This window comes from Caenorhabditis remanei, chromosome II (assembly GCF_010183535.1).
Source record: "Caenorhabditis remanei strain PX506 chromosome II, whole genome shotgun sequence".
NCBI lineage: Eukaryota > Metazoa > Nematoda > Chromadorea > Rhabditida > Rhabditidae > Caenorhabditis > Caenorhabditis remanei.
Genome location: NC_071329.1, coordinates 10,175,946 through 10,195,068, shown reverse-complemented (window position 1 = coordinate 10,195,068; position 19,123 = coordinate 10,175,946). Strand labels below are relative to the sequence as shown.

The 19,123-nt window shown below is 38.6% G+C and overlaps 5 protein-coding genes across 5 annotated transcripts; 1 reads left to right on the top strand and 4 right to left on the bottom strand.

The window, feature by feature from the left end:
* Nucleotides 1-305: 305 nt before the first annotated feature.
* GCK72_005774 (uncharacterized protein) lies at nt 306-2,614 on the top strand (the record flags this gene model as incomplete). Its single annotated transcript, XM_053725334.1, has 3 exons — nt 306-395; nt 503-598; nt 2,447-2,614. The coding sequence occupies 3 exons, from the start codon at nt 306-308 to the stop codon at nt 2,612-2,614; spliced, it is 354 nt and encodes a 117-aa protein (XP_053589528.1).
* GCK72_005773 (uncharacterized protein) lies at nt 1,203-7,178 on the bottom strand (the record flags this gene model as incomplete). The annotated part of the gene is made up of 16 exons (XM_053725333.1): nt 1,203-1,382; nt 1,440-1,737; nt 1,781-2,889; nt 2,941-3,105; nt 3,155-3,373; nt 3,419-3,941; nt 3,989-4,212; nt 4,262-4,426; nt 4,751-4,883; nt 4,929-5,356; nt 5,405-5,761; nt 5,808-5,904; nt 5,953-6,102; nt 6,151-6,253; nt 6,301-6,730; nt 6,780-7,178. 16 exons carry the CDS (start codon nt 7,176-7,178, stop codon nt 1,203-1,205), a joined length of 4,980 nt encoding a protein of 1,659 aa, XP_053589527.1.
* A 215-nt stretch (nt 7,179-7,393) lies between these two features.
* On the bottom strand, nt 7,394-7,903 carry GCK72_005772 (uncharacterized protein; the record flags this gene model as incomplete). The annotated part of the gene is made up of 2 exons (XM_053725332.1): nt 7,394-7,647; nt 7,693-7,903. The coding sequence occupies 2 exons, from the start codon at nt 7,901-7,903 to the stop codon at nt 7,394-7,396; spliced, it is 465 nt and encodes a 154-aa protein (XP_053589526.1).
* A 347-nt stretch (nt 7,904-8,250) lies between these two features.
* On the bottom strand, nt 8,251-9,914 carry GCK72_005771 (uncharacterized protein; the record flags this gene model as incomplete). Its single annotated transcript, XM_003102405.1, has 4 exons — nt 8,251-8,954; nt 8,998-9,622; nt 9,668-9,784; nt 9,828-9,914. The coding sequence occupies 4 exons, from the start codon at nt 9,912-9,914 to the stop codon at nt 8,251-8,253; spliced, it is 1,533 nt and encodes a 510-aa protein (XP_003102453.1).
* A 226-nt stretch (nt 9,915-10,140) lies between these two features.
* On the bottom strand, nt 10,141-14,036 carry GCK72_005770 (uncharacterized protein; the record flags this gene model as incomplete). Its single annotated transcript, XM_053725331.1, has 11 exons — nt 10,141-10,271; nt 10,317-10,431; nt 10,489-10,679; nt 10,725-10,909; nt 10,957-11,134; nt 11,385-11,599; nt 11,682-12,127; nt 12,171-12,959; nt 13,009-13,055; nt 13,666-13,941; nt 13,988-14,036. 11 exons carry the CDS (start codon nt 14,034-14,036, stop codon nt 10,141-10,143), a joined length of 2,622 nt encoding a protein of 873 aa, XP_053589525.1.
* Between the last annotated feature and the right edge of the window lie 5,087 nt (nt 14,037-19,123).

Sequence of the window (19,123 nt, the reverse complement as noted above, 5' to 3'; positions counted from 1 at the left end):
GTTTTTTTTATTTAAAACAGCAATGTAGAAAGTTTAAAAGTGATGGAACTTCAGAATATACGGAACCAATAAAACAATGGTGGACTGATGATCAATCAAGAATGACAAAAGTAACAGATATGAGAGAATCTCCATATTTTTTTATTGGTGGATTCATCAAATGGCATTATATTTTATCTCTGATCACAACTCTTTTATTCGTCTCAATCGAGAGATCATTCGCTTGTTATTTCCTGAATGATTACGAGAAAAAGTCACGAAATTTATTTTTCTTTCTTCTAATATTCGGACAATTCAGTATGAATATGGTAGCTGCATTCTTATTTTTCTTCAATGCTGCACATTTTGCAGTTGGATTGGCATATATACTTTCAGCCAATCTGATTGCAATGGGGGTGAGTAATTCATCATTTCCAATCAGTTTTTGGGAAGGGCTGTACAAACAAAAAGACAGCAAGATGAATACTTTCAAAACACGAGGTACAAATTTTCTGAATTTCAGATATTCACTTACGTAAAAAATGTAAATAACCAAGTGACGAAAGCAATTGAAGACTTCTCAAATCCATCAGTTTATTGTCTTCCTGCTAGATTTCAAGTGAGAGAGAATATGAAATGTTTTCAAATGATTTCAAGGGTCATTATTGCTGCATTATGTATTATTTTCACTGGTTGTTTTGTCAATTTGATCATGTATCTTGAGTTAACTCCGAGTATTGATCCCTTATTAAATCTCATTTTCGAATGTGCCATCAATTTGTGAGATTTTTCTAATTTTATTTGTTCTTAAAAATTTACTCATTTTCAGAAATCCTGTGATTATTTGTCCAACATTGATGGGTTCAGTAGATGCGTGGAGGAAGTTTTCATTTTCCAATGGGTTCTGTAAAAGAATACAAATGAAAATGAGAAGAAGAAGAGTCACAAAAGTTAGTTCAACAGATGGAGGCTGCTCGTCAAAACATGATAAAACTAAAAAAGAAACGGATGCATATTTCGATCAATTGAACTCTGCATGGATCTAATTTTTTGTAAGCAATGTTTTTGCTAAGTGTGAAAATATTTGTTTAACAATAATAATTTATAAAATGCAATAGATATTATTTACATCATCAAAACTGAAATGAGAAAGGAATGTACTAATTCAAACTATGGCACATCTGAGGGAAAAATACAAAGGGAAATACAAAGGAGTGAAAATACTATTGAAGCGGATGTTGCCCGAGTTCATCAAGTTCTGGGAAAACTTGTAAAAGTAGTCGATCTATGAGCACATATAGAAGTTGTTTGTTGAGACGTGGATACTGTAGACCATCAATTATGCGAGATAGGAGAGTTTTGATGTCATCACGACCGATCAAGCGTTGAGCATGAATTGGGATCTGAAACGAGAACATGCTCCTGTATTATTGTAGAAATTTAATCTGACTGAAACTTACATTATTCTGGAAATATTCGAGAGTTCTCCGCATTGCCAACTCTTCTCGCATCTTCATTTCTTGTTCTGTTGGCCACGGAGCATCATTGCAGAATAATGACCATTGAACGTGTTGAATGAGATAAGTCATGTTAGCAACCGATAGAGATTTTTGGAAAACATTCGCTAAAATCGATCGAATTACTGAATCGATTGTTTTCGAGCATAGTGAACGGATCGCGGTAAATATAGGAGTCATCCACTCGAATTGACATTTCAGAGGTTTCCAGAACAGTAGTAAAATTGAATCATACGCAGAACTGAAAAAAAATTGTTTCAAATAAAAAGATTATGGGAGCTTACGTTGTCCATAATTGAATATCATCTGAATTCTTATATGTTTCCTTGAATACATTGTCGAAATTATTTCCGTATATAGAAGAGTAGACTGCATTTGTGGCTAGAGATGCTCCTGAATTCGTGGGCGTGACGTCTTCAAGTAAATTATCCGACTTCTCTTCAACACGATCAGCTGGAGCCAGTGTTTGAGCTAGGGCTTTCAGAAGGTATGGCTTCAAATTTTGACCCTTTTCTCTTCCAACCAATTTTCCTGGTAATGTCTTTTTTACAACTTTCCATGGATTCAAATCTCCGAGTGACAGTGTGTCTCTGAACTCTTCATTTGACGATAAGAACGCCAGTAGTAACTCAGATCGATTCAACAGTCGTTGTTTACTGAGGGTAGAGATAAAAGTTGAGAATATCAGACGATGTTGTTCCATGTATGGTTTATCTCTAGTCACGAATGTTTTCCGAGTTGGCAGTGGTGAGAAGCGAAGAGAATCTCCGTGGAATTCATTCAGCTTCGACTCAAGTACATAGAATTCGTTGAAGGATCGATGAATTGACCAACGTTGAGTTTCGTGAGGTTTCGCATCGGGACGTTCCACTTCAATAATGAATACAAAAATAGTTCTGTCAGTAATTCTGTCTCTCAATCCACTGACTTGTGACACATTCACTTTCCAGCAATTCAAATCTATTGGTTCCGGATCCATTACAAGTCCTGGATTTGTTGGAATTGGAACTGGTGTTTCTGGTTCTTCGACTCCCTCTTCAATATTTCCATCAGCACTTATAACATCAATAGATGGCACAGCTATATTAACATATGATGAAGACGATGAACCTCCTTGAGATTCTGGAGTCTCTACTCCTCCCCCACTTCCTCCTCCAATTTCTTCTTTTTCTTCATCTCCAACTGAGGTCAAAGCTTTTCTAACTCGAGCTCTAAGTTGTGAAAGTGAGAATGTTCGTTCTACAGGAGCAGCAACCCTCTGTCGATCCTGTTGATCAATTAGTTCATTGATGGTTACTGGTGGTGATCCACATAAATATCCAAGAAAACATTCCGATTGACAAAATGATACGACATGAGTTGATTGAGTACGGTTGTAGACTTCTTGGTAAGACTTAAAAACAGTTTGATCGATTGTTGTTTGTATTGAAAATTTGTGACTTACCAGCTCAATAATTTCTTCTAAAACTGATAAATCATTCACTTCAACTGCTGACTTGTATTGCTCTACCAACTTTTCATTCAACCGGACTCTTTCTTGTGAACTTTCATGCACGAATTGGCCATACAGTTGCCATATATCATAGGCAATTTGACTGGAAGATTCAGACTGAAAAAATGATAGAAAATGAGTAAAATTCTGAAACCAAAGCACCAACTTTTCTTTGAATACTTTCCAAAATGCGTGTGGCTTCGACGAGAAATTGTAACTCGTGAACTGGTCCTCGAATATCTTGGAGATACATTCGAAATATTGAGTAGAGACGAGCATCACGCAACACTTCTGTCAGTTTTAATTGAAGAAGTGAATCCGGAATATTATCAGAAGAAGAAGACGAATCATCACAGAGTCCTTTCAGCAATGGGATTGGAGTAGTCTGAAAATGATAGTTTGTGGCTGTAAGTAGATTGTTTTTACTGACGTCTATATGTTCTTCTATCATTTCCACGTTTCTATCCTCATCGAACAACAAAATCAACCAATAATTGATTGTATCCGGTTGAGTTAACATGTCGAATACTGGGAGCAACACAGCATTCGTCAACATTTCTCTCAAGAATCCTCTCATTGATTTAGATGGCCATGGTCTTTCGTTTTTTCCTCTTCCGAACAAACGCAACGGACTATCATCATCATGTGCTCTACCAGCTAATCGTGTCTCATCTAGTAGTCGTGGAATCAGAAAATCAGCAATCTGACGAACGTATGCAGTTTCTTCTTCTCTTCCACTAAGGGCGACGTGAATATCGTCAAGTTGTTCGGCTATTTTCGACTCAAGAAGAGATCTAGGCGGACCATTAGAAGTTCGAAGTTTTAATTCGAGTTCTGTTAGGCGTGACACATGGAAAGAAGCAATTGGAAGAGCCTCATCGGCTACAAATCGAGATAGATCGACACGACGAATGCAGCGAACAAGATTCGCAGATGCGTATCGCAGTTGGTACCTGAGTTAAAGAAACTTTGATTATGAATGATAACCAATTCGACTCACTTTATTTCGTTTATGAATGCTCGATCTCTGCTTATAGCACCACCATACCATCCATTCACGTACTGTTCCACGATTTCGCAAAGCAAACTCTCGACAGCTTCATTTAATGATGCAGGGAGAGTGAGATCTTGCCATGGCATTTGTCTCGTTTTTGCCGTATCCGTCTTAGCATCGTCCTCTTCCGAGTTCAAGTCAACTGGTGCTGCTGTGGCATTGAAATAATCCTGAAGAAAGCTATTTTTGAACTTATTGCATTTAATTTTGCACTATTACCTTCCACTGAAAAAGTAACTCTCCATTTGAACATTCGAATATCCATCTGGCGAACAAAACTCCCCCTATAAGACTTCCGACAACTAAGAAAATAGATCCAAATCCGAATCCAGCCGCATAGAATATAGCAGTCAGAAGAACCACAGCGGCTGCCACGTGGATCCTCTGTTGATGTTGAAAATCGTTTGTATCACTCATTATATGCGAACATTCATCTTGAAATACTTGGTAAGTTAGAAAAAGTTGAAACTCAAAAAAAATTGGTGATTGACAAAAGATTAAGAATGGAGTTTAGAACCATTGAATCCAGTTCAAAAATAGTATTCGAGTAGGAACCAACAATGTTTATTATGTGAGAAACCAACAAAAATGTGATTATTCATCTAGAAAAACAACAAAAAGTTAAACAAAAAACTATAAATTATGCGAATTTTCTCTTTCTCTTTTCTTTTCTTCACGCTTTCTCGCTTCAGCCCGTTTTCTTCTTACATTCACCGGAAACTCGATAGGTTGAACCTTATAAAACTGACTCCCAGGTAGACGTTTACCACGTAGAGATGCGGAATACGGGAGAATTGGTTGAATACGTGCAGTAAGTCCTTTGTTTGCAGGTGAGAATGCACTAAAATGATGCTATAATCAAACATTCTTGAGAAAAATGTCTCACCTCAACACAACATCCTTCTCGGAAGTTACCATAACCCATCCAATAGAAGATAGAACAATATCGCAGCATCCTTCGTCTTTTCGCCCTTTCATCTCAAATCTTCTACCAATTTCGTTGTTATCATCTTTGAATTCGGGCCATGAAGCCATTCTGGTTATATCTCCTTGTGGTACGACGAGAGAAGGCGTGCCTAGCCATTTACGATAGAATTCTTCAACTTCGTGAGTTGGCATCACATTGAGAGGTAGTTGATCATTGGCGAAAGTGGTTAGAAGAACATTGGCATACCCGGCAATTGATTCGACATCAATTCGTCCAACTCCTCCGATAAGAAGAGATTCTCCTGCTTTAACAATAGCGGTACGTGGTTTAAGAACACGGCGAGGAGTCACATTGACAAGTTCATCGAGTGTAAATAGGGAGAGAACCTGCAAAAAAACATTAATGAGACGGGGAATACGATCGATATAATTTACCTGATTTTGGTTTACTGTACCAGGAGTATCATAACACCACTTCCCCTTAGCAAAAATAGGATCATCAAGTGAATATTTACTTCTTTCCTCGTTTCTTCTTTGAACATCATCTTCGTCTTCTTCTCCTCCTTGTAATTCTTTCAAAGCCATTGGTTGTAACTCTTCTTCAGAATCTTTATAAGTGTTTTGAATCACTGACGTCGGGATTGCATATCGATCATCTCCAGTTTCAGCTAGAAGAAGCTTTCTAGCGTACATCTCTTTCTTGTTCCATGCGCGGTGAGTTAACAAGCGACGACGACGCATCTCGAGACGATACGGTCCAGGTTTCATGACAGGGAATTTAAGCAGAGATATCTGAAAGCAAGAATAACATTTCTGTCAATAATGGAAGAAGACGAACCGTTGTTCCTGGCCAAATACTCGTAGTCGCTCGATCAACAAGATCCACAGCTCTCACTTTACACAAGTCTGACTGGAGAAGAGCATTGAACATTGTTCTATAAATAAAATTATCCACATCTTTCCTCAAAAAAACAGCAACATACGACTTTCCAGCGTTAGTGCAACCAACAAGAAATATATCACCCCGCATTCCTAATCTGACATTTGTATATTTCAAATAAATTTCAGTGATTAGTTCCTCGATTCCATGACCAGTTTTTGCACTGACTAGTGCTGTGTGAAGAATATTGAAACTAAAAATATTTAATCAGTTGAAAATCAAACACAATATTGAAGGTTACTGTTCAAGAAGACCTGCTTTTTCAACAGCTCGCTCTACCGTCTTCTTGAAGCGATACATATATCCAGTTTTAGCATCAGGTGGGAGAAGATCAACTTTATTACCTAGAACAAAAAATTAATTTTCATAAGTAATTGTTTTAAACTTTTACCAACTACAATCATAGGACGACGACTTCCGACCACTTGTGCCAATTTCGGATAAATACTTCCTGGCAAATCGGTGACATCCACAACAAGAACAACGAGCGATTCGGGTTGTTTTCTCAATTCACTCATCATTCGGCTATAATCAACATCACACACATTTACATTCAAGAGAAAATTATGCTCCTGAAGTAAATGGCATCGCTTGCACAGTGATTGAGGCGGATTCTCATTTTTGTGATGAAAAATCGTTTTTCTGTCGATTTTTTCCAAAATTTCCAAAGGGACGAAACCCGGAAGTGAGCTGTCTTTACAATGGAAATTCGCTCCACAGCCAGTGCATTTGGTAGAACTTGCTGGCATGTCTTCAACAATTGTTCCGGTCATAGTTGATATTTCCGGATCATCAATATTGTCGGATGTGTTTGAGGATCCCTAAATTGAATATAAACCTTAATTTCGATCACGGTTCATACTATCTCACTTTTTGCTCATTCTCCTCGACTCCAGCCATTCGCTGTCCTGGTTTTTGGAATGAGATACGTTCAACTGCATCATCACTACCGTAATACTCTCTTGTGGCCACCATTCGATCTCCTGGATCTAAATCCAATGAACTTCCAGCCACATATTCATCAACAAAAACGTCCGCTTCTACATAAAAACCACGGTCTCCATCTGAAGATTTTCCGACACCATTTCCATTTGAGAATATGTCAGTCGAGGACGATGAAGAACTGATGGTATTTATATTCATAGACTTCAATGGAAATGTGATAGGATGTTCTGAACTTGGCTCGGGAGAAGTCACACTTTTGGGCGTTCGTTTTTCGACAATTTTCTGATAACTCGGATCCAGACTAAGCATTTTTTCGCCAAGCATTGATTCTGTTGAATACCGTTCATTTATTGGTTTTTTGTTCTCCGAAGCCATGTTCATCTGTTCTCGTTCAAATGCAGACCACCGTTTATGAATCTCTCCAACTTGCGCCGAACGATTAATTCCCAACTTTTTAACATCATTCAATGTTTTTTGAATTTCTCGTCGTGTGCTGAAGGATCTTGTGAGAACCCAGAAGCTATTCGGATTCAAACACTTTAGCATTTCTTTGCTTTTCTTGAACTGACTTCAATCGATTTCTTTTCTGGCTTCTCGTTAATACTGTCAATAGAATTTGATTTCGATCTCTCTCCAAAATCGTTTTTCACTTCTTGAACGTTGTCAAAGATGGCGTATCCACGGAAATTCCAGCAATTGACAAGAAAGATCGTCGTGACGTAAAGGCAAGCGGCGGATGGGAAGAAAATCCCGATGAAAAGAGCCCAAAGCTTCGATGGAATATATGTGATGCCTGAAGTAATATAATTATATACAGAAGAAGTTTAGCTGAACCCACCTAATCTGTACAAGATTGGAACGGGAGTGATTGCCCAAATCAAGTAAATAACAAGAAGACACCAAGATACAATATACAAGGCAAATCCGTAGATTCCACGTGCCGGATGAGGTCCAGGTAGATGGATTTCTTCAGACGGAAGAGGTGGGTTCTGTTTTAGTTTGCTTTTCGGAGTTGCAGAAGAATTGGAGACCACTTGTGAAGAGCTCATCCGCCAGGAGAGATCTGATTGGACGCGTTTTTAGAACCTATTCGAATTCGCGGTTTCGAAGTAAACATAACATCGATTGAAACACGATATACATATTTTTGATTCAAAAAAGGATTTGAAAAATAATCATTTTTATAAGGAAATATCTCCCGAGACTTCGAAAACCAAAAAACGAGGACAACAACATCGACAATGAAAATAATATCCGTATTTGAAACTGATAAGGAACATTCGGGCAAGTTTGTCAAGAATCACAGTAGAACGTTATACAAAGCCAATCACAAAATATGGAAGTTGGGAAGTTCTAAGTCATGCGAAAATAAAAATTACAAGTAACTACAAAGGTTTCAGTTCCATTCGTCATCACTGAAATGAGGAGGAGCTGGAACGGAATTCGTAGCAACATGAGATGATGACGTGGATGATCGATCATTCTGCCCATTGATCGCTTTTCTCCTGGCGTCTAATGCCTTAGATAGTGCGGACATAAGATCTCCTCCGCCAGGAGGAGTACGAACTGCACCAGGTGTTCCAGTACTTCCTTTCCCTCCAAGCGCAGAAGATTCCAGAATTCCATCAAACTTTCCTTTGCGCTTGACTTGTCTCTCTGTGATTTTACTCAACTTTGCATTACTTGCTCCTCCAGCAGCGCGAATGGCAGCCATTAGATCAGATCTTCCACCATCTACCGATTTTGTGGGACTAAATGTTACAGAGGAAGCTGTAGATTGTGTGAAAGCATCTGGGGTCTGAGGCACAGCAGATGGAGGAGGCGGAGGTGGTGGAGGCGGTGGAGGAGGGGGTGGAGGTGGTGGAGGGATGGAAACAGTTGGAGGAACCATAATTACTGTAGCTACAGGTGGAAGTTCCACCACTAGAGTTTCAGGTGGTGATATTGGTAGAGTTGGTGGTTCCGAAACAGACGTTGGTTGGGGGGAAAATTGAGAGGTTTGGATGTCGAGGGCCAACAATGATGATGAGTCATCAGTAAGATCTGGTAGGAGGTCTTCATCGATTCCCAAATCTCGAAGAGTGAAATCGTGAGCGTGTCCTAAAAACAGTACAATAATATAGACCTTTACTCAGAAAACAACCTTTCAAGTTCGGCAAACTATCTGGTAAATCTACCATAGATTTCCTATCATTAACATTTTGTTCGATTCGGAATGCTAGTGGATGGTCATCGTCCACGGTGTCATCTGCCATCAACCTATTACTCAAAGCGGTATCTTCCAGAAGTTGTTCGTGAAGTCTGGAGTTTAGTATTTCTTCGTTACGCCCACTTCTTCTTGTTGATGTTCCATCATCTGCATCTAGATGACGCTGAGAGAAATCACCGGTGACGCCAACAAAAGCAGGTATGGAGGTACCCGCATAAAACAATTCCGCGATATTCATATCATCGCGAAATAGAGGAAGGTCACGGAGACCACTCGTCAACCGTTTTTTGTATCGTTCCCAACCTTTCTGATCGTATTCTCTCATCACCTGACTCGTCAAGAAGAACTTATCAGCTTTTTTGAGCTCGAACGTGAAGTCAATCGGTTCACAAGGACGGAGAATATGATCATCCGCTCTTCGAAACACGGGAAGATGGTTAGAGTCCGCCAAGTTCTCCGAATCAACATTTATTTGGAAAAGTGATGCCGATGGTGATTCTTCCGAGATAGGAACTTTTGGAAGTTGACGTGGAAGAACAAATGTAATGACGTTGTCGGACTGTAAATAAAACATTGTGAATTCTTGATTTACTTGAAATTATACCCCTTGCAATTGCTCCAACTTTTTTTCCAATAACTCTGTCCGTTTGTCAATTTTTTCCGCTTTTTGATGAAGTCTTACTATTCTTTCTTCGACTTTGTTGAATACATCATCGGAAACCTAAAAACTTTCAGTTTAAAATTTATAAGAACTGGGATGTTACCTTCATTAACTTCTTGAGCGATTGATCTATTCGGAATACAGTTTCCTCTCGTCCAGTATCGCGCGGTACCAACGGAACATGGTACATTTGCTAACTGGATTAAATCTCGTGGATCAATCTGATTTGTTGACCTATTATATACATAACTAACATTATATTTTGAAGTATTCAAACTCGTATTTAACAAGATCAGTATTATAACGAATGAAAGAATGAATTTTGACACTTCATGAAACTCAGTTTGGAAAATAAAATACAAGTCTTGGTTTGGCTGTCAGAAACATCATTTCAAATTAAATACAAATTTCAGTGATTATTCAAAACGAAGTCGAGAAATGTGATCGGCAGCTCTCATTGATACATTCAACGACGGGTGAACTGGGTTGAGTGCCGGCTCTCCGAGCAAAGAGAGTGCAGCAATGGAGAAGTATGTATGGAGAATATCTGAGAAACTTATAAAGAGAAAGTAAGGAAAAAACTTAACGGTACCTGAATAGCCTCCGGGTTCAGGATACTTGCAGAATCCACCGATATGTGGATGTTGAGAGATCATCAGGAACTCACGAAGATGAGCTGGAGAGATAAGATGATAGGCATTCAGAATCTGAAAATATGATAGAAAACATTTATTTGTTTATATAAAAGTGAACAGCTGTTTTACTTTCAATGTTGCACCAATCCAGAATGCGTAGCAACTATCATCAGGTTTGTGAGCTCTTCCATGAAATCCGATTTCTTGTTTCTGAATTGCCCACCGAATCAGGCGATCGATATCTCGACGAGTCAACACTTCTCCTGTCCAGAGACGGTTTGAGAGAGCCAATGAGGCTATTGCGCAGAACGTCGAGCCACCTGATAAAAATTTTTCATAAAAACTATAAGACATGTTTTTCTAACCATGACTTTCATCACCAGGAGCTTGTCCGATTCCTCCGTCAATATTGAGACTGCTTTTCAAAAACTCTGAGAGCTTGACCCAGTTGATAACTTCTTCTTTTTCACCGTCAAGAATTTTACAAATTGCAACAGCACAAAACACGAATCTCATATCCGACTCAGAACCAACTCCTTGACTCCAGAAACTGTAAAATGTATCATAAGTTATCAGAGAATATATCAACTTTCTCACCATCCATTATCTCTCTGAGCATTTTTCACAGTTTTTAAAATCGCCTGTCGATCGACCCTTTTCAAATCATCTCCCAAAATAGCCAATGACAGTAGTGCACTGTAGGTTTGAGCGAGGTTTGCCTCGTCATAATCACTATTCTCACATGAATGTGATCCGCGAAATCCACAGACCGATCCTGAAAATTGTAAAACGTTGCTTACTTATGATGTCATTTTCGAAGAAACAACTTTGGGAAGTTCAAACCCAATAGGAATGACTTTGAAGTTGAACGCATCAAAAATCTAGAGAGCAGGAAAACATTGTAACGTAACAAAAATTTACAAAATAACAAAAAGAAGAACAATTGAATAAAAATGTGCATAAAAAGCTAACAAGAATGTGAATATCAAGATGGGGTAACAACTGGTAACAGTCTAATCAGGAACTATTTTCATTCATCATTTTTTCAACAGCCGCCCAGGTGTCTAATGTAATTTTCGACAGGACGCTGTTTACATCATCAAGTGGAGCAACTTCGAGCTGGCGAGACGGATTTGTAACAATAAGTCGATTTGATTGCCGTTGTAAATTGACAGCACGTTGGTAAAACTTGGATATCACTCGACTATCAACAGAAGGAGAACCAACACTGATCACCTGTCTGAAATTACACATGTTTCAATATGGATTTTGAATAGATTCCGTAACACTGTCCACTTTTTTTAAAAGATAATAGAGCCTACCTGATATCATTGGGGGTTTCTCTCAATTCCTGGGAGAGTTTATCCGAATAAACAGGGTTGTAGTTTTCTCTTTTCCACGTGGATTCATTTCTTCTTTCGTTTATTCGTTTGAAACTTCTTTTCTCCTCTTCTACTTTTTCCTTCATTGACAAGTTTCTTTTGGAGAATTGCTGCCACCAAATCGCACCATCATCGGTTTGGCGCAACAGAATCGAAGCATGAAGTTCTTCATTTTCAATCAACGACATTGCACGCGTTGGCTCGGATATAAAACCGGGTTCCGCGTACTTTCCTCGGCGAGTTGTTTGATTGAAGTGCTTCGGTTCTCCGATAAAATGGAATGGATCAACTGAAGACCAAATTCCGGATGGGTGTGAATAAAGTTTTGTCATAGCAATTGATGAGTTGAGGACTTGGAACTGGTCGAGTGAAAATATTGAATATACCTGAAAAGGAAATAGAGAACCATTCAAGTTTTTAGAAACTAACATCTCCACCACCAGCTGCATCTCTCATCCTATCTGACACAATTAGTCTATGAGTTCCCGAAGAAAATGGATGCTCAACACTCAAAACTGTTTTTCCAGGAAACCGATCATCAATAAGGTGTAAGGCTCTATCAGTCATTACTAAATAATTGTTTGCCGTCCCAGATATTCTCGAAATGTGCCGAATCACAGCAGAAGCAGGTGGAACTCCTTGCACATACATTGCTTCATGTCGACTTCTGGCTTCAAAAATTGGACTTCTCCATAGTTCCGTGCATGCTCTCGATCTTCCTGAAGACCTCATATCCACAGTTTCTACATGGAAGTTTCCGGCCACTGTTATCATTTTTGGGTGATCACAAAATGTAACAAATTGATAAATTTCCTGTTCGTTGGCGTTGAGTTTTTCAGGTTTATCTATTGACTCAGATAAATAGTCATGAATCCAGACACGTCCTCCATAGTCTACAACTCCTAATGGCCCTTCGAGAAGATGTGATTCTGCGTAACTTTTGACGGCGGAGTGGAAAATTGGAATATTTTTTCTGAGGATCGTATCCCCTTCGTCTTGTGAATTTCCCTCTGGTAGATGGACCATTTGTAGTAATGTTGGACTACGAAGAAAAAGACGGGTAAAAGTATCAGAACTCCAATTAGAAGTTTTTAGTTCTAAAAGTGGCTCTTTTGCTTTCGGAGGTCGCGCTTCATTTTTGACAGGCGGTATCATATTCAACTTATATCCAGGCGTGCTTTTGAGAGTTTCGATTATTGGTATTCCATCGGAACAAATCTGAAATGTCGAATACAAAATGCTTTTAAATCGGTTATTCAAATCTTACCTCAACGGAAAAGCACTCCAATAGTCGTCTTTTCGATCTTTCATTAACTGTCCATATTTTTAAAAGTCCAACGTCACTATTTGTTTCAATTTTATCGAAATATCGGGTCGCAAGCAAGTTACGATTATACACTTCAAATTCGTTTGTTCGGAATGGAAGATGACCAGGTAATCGGTGAAAATCATTCGCCTAAAGAAAGAATAAATTATAAAACTCTAAAACGCAATGTTAGAAAACCTACAGTTTTTGTTCTCGGAGGTATGAGCGGTTCGATTAAGCCAGAAGAAAACGGTGGTACTTCACGCCTGAAAGCTCATTCATCGCATAAATCGTTGTTTTCAGAAACGCATTACCTCCAAAAATGTTTCAAATTGTATTGAGGAATCCATCGAGTGCTGCCATCTCGATTTTGATAATTGTGATCTTCTATCAAGCCACCAAATCCACGCTGACCGAAAAATCTCTGCCCGAAATCACGGGACTTGGGCTCACAGAAAAGAGAAGGAAAAGATACAGGAGAATGGAGCAATGAATCATCGGCTTTTTGAGAAGAGGTAGAAGGGTTAGAAATCATGGGGACAACAGACACAAAGAAAAATATAAACAGAACAGTGATCTTTGATGCGTTCAATAACTTCTAAAATCGAAATCGGGTACCGTTAGTCAGCTGAAGATCGTAAATCCAATCGATGAAAGCTTGTCGACGTTCGGGTGTTAGGAGATTGTCAAGTTCTCCGAGCACGTCCAAAGCAGAAATTGCAAATAGAAAGATGGTATTTCTGAAAATCGGAAACTTATTTTCATATGACAGATCCAGAACTTGCCGACTAGTCTCTAAAGTATTGTAGGGTTGTGGAAATACGTTGAGATGACGAATCAAGAAACCAATGTGCTGCTTATATTCGAACTTTAATGGTTTATCTAGTTCTGCGGCTGAAAATATGTAGGTAAGAAATTACAGAAAGCTATAAAATATTACCGTTTTTCGCAATATCTAGCAATTGATCTTCTGTGCTTATATCGCACATTTAGACGAAATGCTACTGAAAAAAATGTGAAGTCAGCCGACTGTCTCTAATGATGCAAATGCAGCACAAGTAAAAATGGCTGGGAACCAAATGATTTCAAATAAAAAAGAATGAAAATAAAAAAGTGCAATATTTATCATTCAATAAAAACAAAAACAATGAAGAAACACATCGAAATACTACCTAAAAGTTCAATATTAAGAAAACAAAAGTTTAATGAACATGTGGTGCGCCAAATCCGAGCATCAAAGCAACAAATTTGTGGAAAACGTTCATGTCAAGCTTCTCAACCACTTCCATTTGCTCATAGTAAGGCTTTGGCTTGTAAAGACGTAATCCTAAAAAGTTTAAAGATTTTTTTAAAATATGTATCAGTTTCTCACCTTTCTCAATCCACACAATGTTTTTCTCGGTGTTCTCGCCTTGCTCCGTCAACTTTAAGGTATTCAACTGCATAGCAACCAAATCAAGACGTCCGTTTACAAGTTGAACTCCACGCACCAGCTGAACAATTTGGATTCAAAATAATTTTATCAAAGACTTTCATTCTAAAATAAGTTGTCAAACCACTCACTACAGGTTTTTTGAGTTCTGTCGTTCCATTTCTCGTGGCCTCAGCAACAGCCGCAGCATAAGTTGTCAAAATTGCGTTGGCCATGTTTTGTTCACTGAAATGATACGACATTACCAGTGAAAATTGATTAGAAACTACCTTGTCCACGGATACTTTTGATCTTGTTCGCGTGACCAAAGCAGAGAATGAACATGAGTTTGTTGCTGGCTTCTGTTCAGCAACAGATCATCGTTGTAGAGAGTATCAGTTTCAAAGTCGATAATTGGAGAAATCGGATAAATATCTGGTAATGGCTCAGTACTGTAATAAAAACTGTTGAACCTACACCAAAATTATTTTTGGTAATCTTACCTAGCCGTTTCAATGTCAATCGGTCCTGCCCATGGCATAGTGACAATCGAATCGGGAGATTGTACTGTGAGGTGAGGTTGAGCACGAAGAACGAGAGGGGTTTTTGAGAAATACTGACCACCGGAGAGATAAACTGATAATGGAGCGTCTCGATTAACTCTGAAACGTTTGAGAACAGTTAAATGTATGCATGCTGCTGCTGACTCACTGTAAACTGTGCTCAAGTGTTTGCGTGCGACGGCCACCTAAAATCACGTGTCTCAAGAGATTGTTAAGAATGATATTGCTGAAAATGTAAAAATTTTACAGAACAAGAAAATTCGACAAGCACATACTTTCTTTTTACAACAGGTGTTCCATGAAGGCGAATATGGCGAACCCAAAACATCACAGGATCGAATCGTGCGGGTAACTTTTGCAGTGTCGGATTATATCTTTCACCATGAAGAATAGCATCACGAACCTTGTAATTTAAAAGTACATGCATTTTCTCTTATAAAGAACAAACCATTTCCTCATCAATTTCCAATTTAGCTGCGGAATTATGGAGAATTGTGTCAGGCAAACCATTTCGAACAACGCTCCGAGTAAGAAGTGCTGCTTGTGCAATACCATCGCTCATTGGCTCAACACCCTCGAAAATATAAGCAGGGTGATTTTTCTGCAGTGGATGTTGTTCTTCCGTAAACTGGAAGATTCAAATTTAAGCAATAATTCGATATAAAGAAATAAACATACTCTAATCTCACTTTCAACTTGCTCTCGAGCTTGTTCAACTAGATTTTTCCTATTCGACAGTGTGAAAATTTCATTGGAATCGAAGACTGGCACACCAAGAGCTTTCACTGCTTCAGGTACATCGAAAGCAGGCATTTTCCTTTTGTTTCGAGAATTATAGATCTCTTTAAAAATTCGTGTGTCCATTTTACCCCATTGTTTGACGGCTCGGTATTTGCGGAACACCATCTGCAAGTAAGTAAAACAAAGTTTTTGAAGCACGTGAAAAAAAGAAGTTCAGAGAAGTTGCCAAAATAAATGTCGAGATGGGATTACGATAGTTTCGTGTTGAAACCCATTCAAAATTTAGCATGTGCCTTTGAAGTACGGTAGATGGCTTTTGCAAAAAAAGCAACTCGACCCTTTTTTAGAAGATGTATAAATTTACAGTTTTCAGCGTTTTTTCAATAAAATATAAACGAGAAAAAACTCAATAAAAATTTTAAAATGTCTTTTTGAATGGAAAACGATCTATTTCATCCATTAGTCAACAGAATTCATCATTCATTCTTGAAACGATATTTAAAAAAATAATTTCAAAAGCAACATAAATTTCACTTTCTCTTTATTTTCATCTTCTTTCTTCTCTTTTCTCTGCGTCTCCTACAGTCCTGCAGCAACCCCGCTCTATCGATCATTTTGCGCCTAGAAGACCCTTCGCACACATTTCTGGTTAGAGGTCGCGTCGTAGGACGTTTGTTTTTCTCTGGACTCTCTACTCTTCGTGTAATGTCTTCTTTTGATTTAACCCTCTCACGTCGCTTTTATCTGCGCTCCGTTGCATTCAGTCCTCATTTTCTTTCTCATATTCGCACAAATTTGAATTTTCTTCGCTCAGGCTCCTCCCTTTTAAAATAACAATCAAAATTTTAAAATCATTTCGAAAAATTCTCAACTCCTTAATTTTAACTGCAGTCCAACAATCAACCGATCAGTATAATGTTTTTCAGATCAAAATGTCACTTCAAGGAATAGAGGATATTGGTAACTTACGCTTTGACAGTTCACTGAAAAATATTTTATATTGTTTCAGGAGCATATCCAGTTGCTGATGACTCTGGAGATCTTCTCGACCCTAATATGATACCGACAGCAGCAACTGAAGTTGTAATGTCAGGAGATGGAATCGAGAGAGTAAGAGTAATTCATAAATGTGATTGATACTAGAGTATTTTTCAGAGATTTGCCGAGGGCGGAGATGACGAGGACACATATCAGTATGAATATGCATACGAAGATGATAATGACGAGCAACAGCATCATCATCCACATCTAGAAATCGGAGAAGAAGAAGTTGTAGTGACCGAAGAAGCCGATTATTCTCAACATTGGAAAGAAGAGAAGTAAGTTCCTGCCACGTAATTATTTGAACACAACTGTTTTATTTTTCAGAAAAATGAACTTGTACGATGTTTTGGATGGAAAAATGTATATGGAAGACCCAAAAACGGAAAAACGTTCTCGACTTGATGATCAAGCTTTTACATCTGTTTATCAACACGGAACTCCCGGATCTCGTGGAACACCATCAGATTACCCATATCCAGTTGAAGAATATCGTGAATATTCCGTTTATTCTAATCAAAAATCAAATGTGTCTGGGGATCGAACATGTCAAGGATGTGGAATGACACTCAGAAGAAGCGTTTTTTATCATCACGCAAGAATGATTCGAGAAAAAGGTGCATGTAACTTGTTCACTCCGCAGAGATTCCCTTGTACTCAGGTATTTTATTATTAGTGGTTTGAATTAAAATTGCACATTTTCAGTGTGATGCACGCATCGGAACACTTGAAAAGTTGTGCCAACATATGGAGCAAATTCACCAGGCGCCAACACAAATCAAAACAATTTCATTCACAAATGAGGAGGACTTTAAACAATTTCGCATCGAATTGGAAGGAAAGGGAGGAAATTTCAGGATGGCGAGAGGAAATAAGAAGAACAAGGTATTTGTAGTCATTTTTGAAACAAAAACAAACTTTCGTTTTTAGAAAGGTGTCGTTCAATACTTCCGCTGTAACCGTCTTCAAACTCTCTCACGTTCTCAAACATTCCGTCCAGTTGACAATCCAGCGCTGGATGATCTACCATCGAACCGAAAACGTGGACGTCTTCATCAACAGGAGCTCCGAGCGCAGAGCGCGAAACAAGTTATTCGTACGGAAAACTCGTGTACTGCATTCTACAATAAGGCATATCTAGATAATGGGTAAATTTATTTCAAATTATAATTTCTACTGTTCTTGTTTTCAGAACTATCGAAGTCCGTTTCTGTGACCATCATCTGCACGACGATGAAAAGTTGAGACTTCCAGAAGCTGTAAGAATGAGAGTGATTGAATTGGCTCGCAAGAATTTGCCACATGTGGTTATTCTGATGATAGTAAAAGGTAAAATAGCAATTGATAAAAGAAGTTGACGTATTTCGTTTTCCTTTCAGATGAACGCTTCAAGTATTGCGAGCGAAATTCGGCCAACGATCGTCGTATTCAGGACATGAAAACTCAGGATATTCGTCAAGTGCTAGCAGGAAACAATCGATCTGAAAAAAGTAAGGCACCTATTTTTTTCACTCACTGTTCAAATTCAAAAGCTTCAGCACGACTCTCACGCGGAGAAGTACCACGAGATATATCGTATGATAGAAGTATGAATGCTATGCCACTTGCCGAAGATGATCCATTGAGACCATGGACTGATGTTAGACCAGCGGCAAAAATTGATCGTTGCTCGTTGTCCCATTCGGAACTTCGATATTTGGATTTGTTTGATAGCAACCGCGAAGAAATTATGGCCAAGTTGAACGAGAGAACAAGAATAGAACAAGATAAAAAGTAAGTTGGGTTTTGAGAATCTTTTCAAATATATTCGTAACCATTCTAGATCACTATTTGACTCCTTCATTCATCGCCTCTCAAGCTCGCAGGAAGTCATAAAGCATCTTCATTACCGCCAACTGGATCCTTCTGAATCGACTTTGATGAAGTTAAAAAAAGCTCACATCTATCTTCAAAAAATTGAGGAACACCTCTTGAATCCACGACGTGAACAATCAAATCCAGTGAGAGTCACTTCTTACATTCGAATGATGGAGGAAGAAGCAAGAAATGTGGAAAGAAGTCGTCAATCGGGAGCAATTCCAGGCGTTGGTGGAATCAATGCTGATGATATTGACGTCGTTGGTATCGATGATGAAGAATATCATCATCATATGAACTTGCACGACGTTGTCGGAGAAGAAGAGGTTGGATATATGGACGATCAAGAAGACGGAGAGGATATGGAACTCCGGAGGGCTATTGAGGAAGTTGAGGAGGATGATTATCCGATTGTAGAGGAGGAAGTTATGGATCATAATGTTGAAGAAGTAGAAAGTGAAGT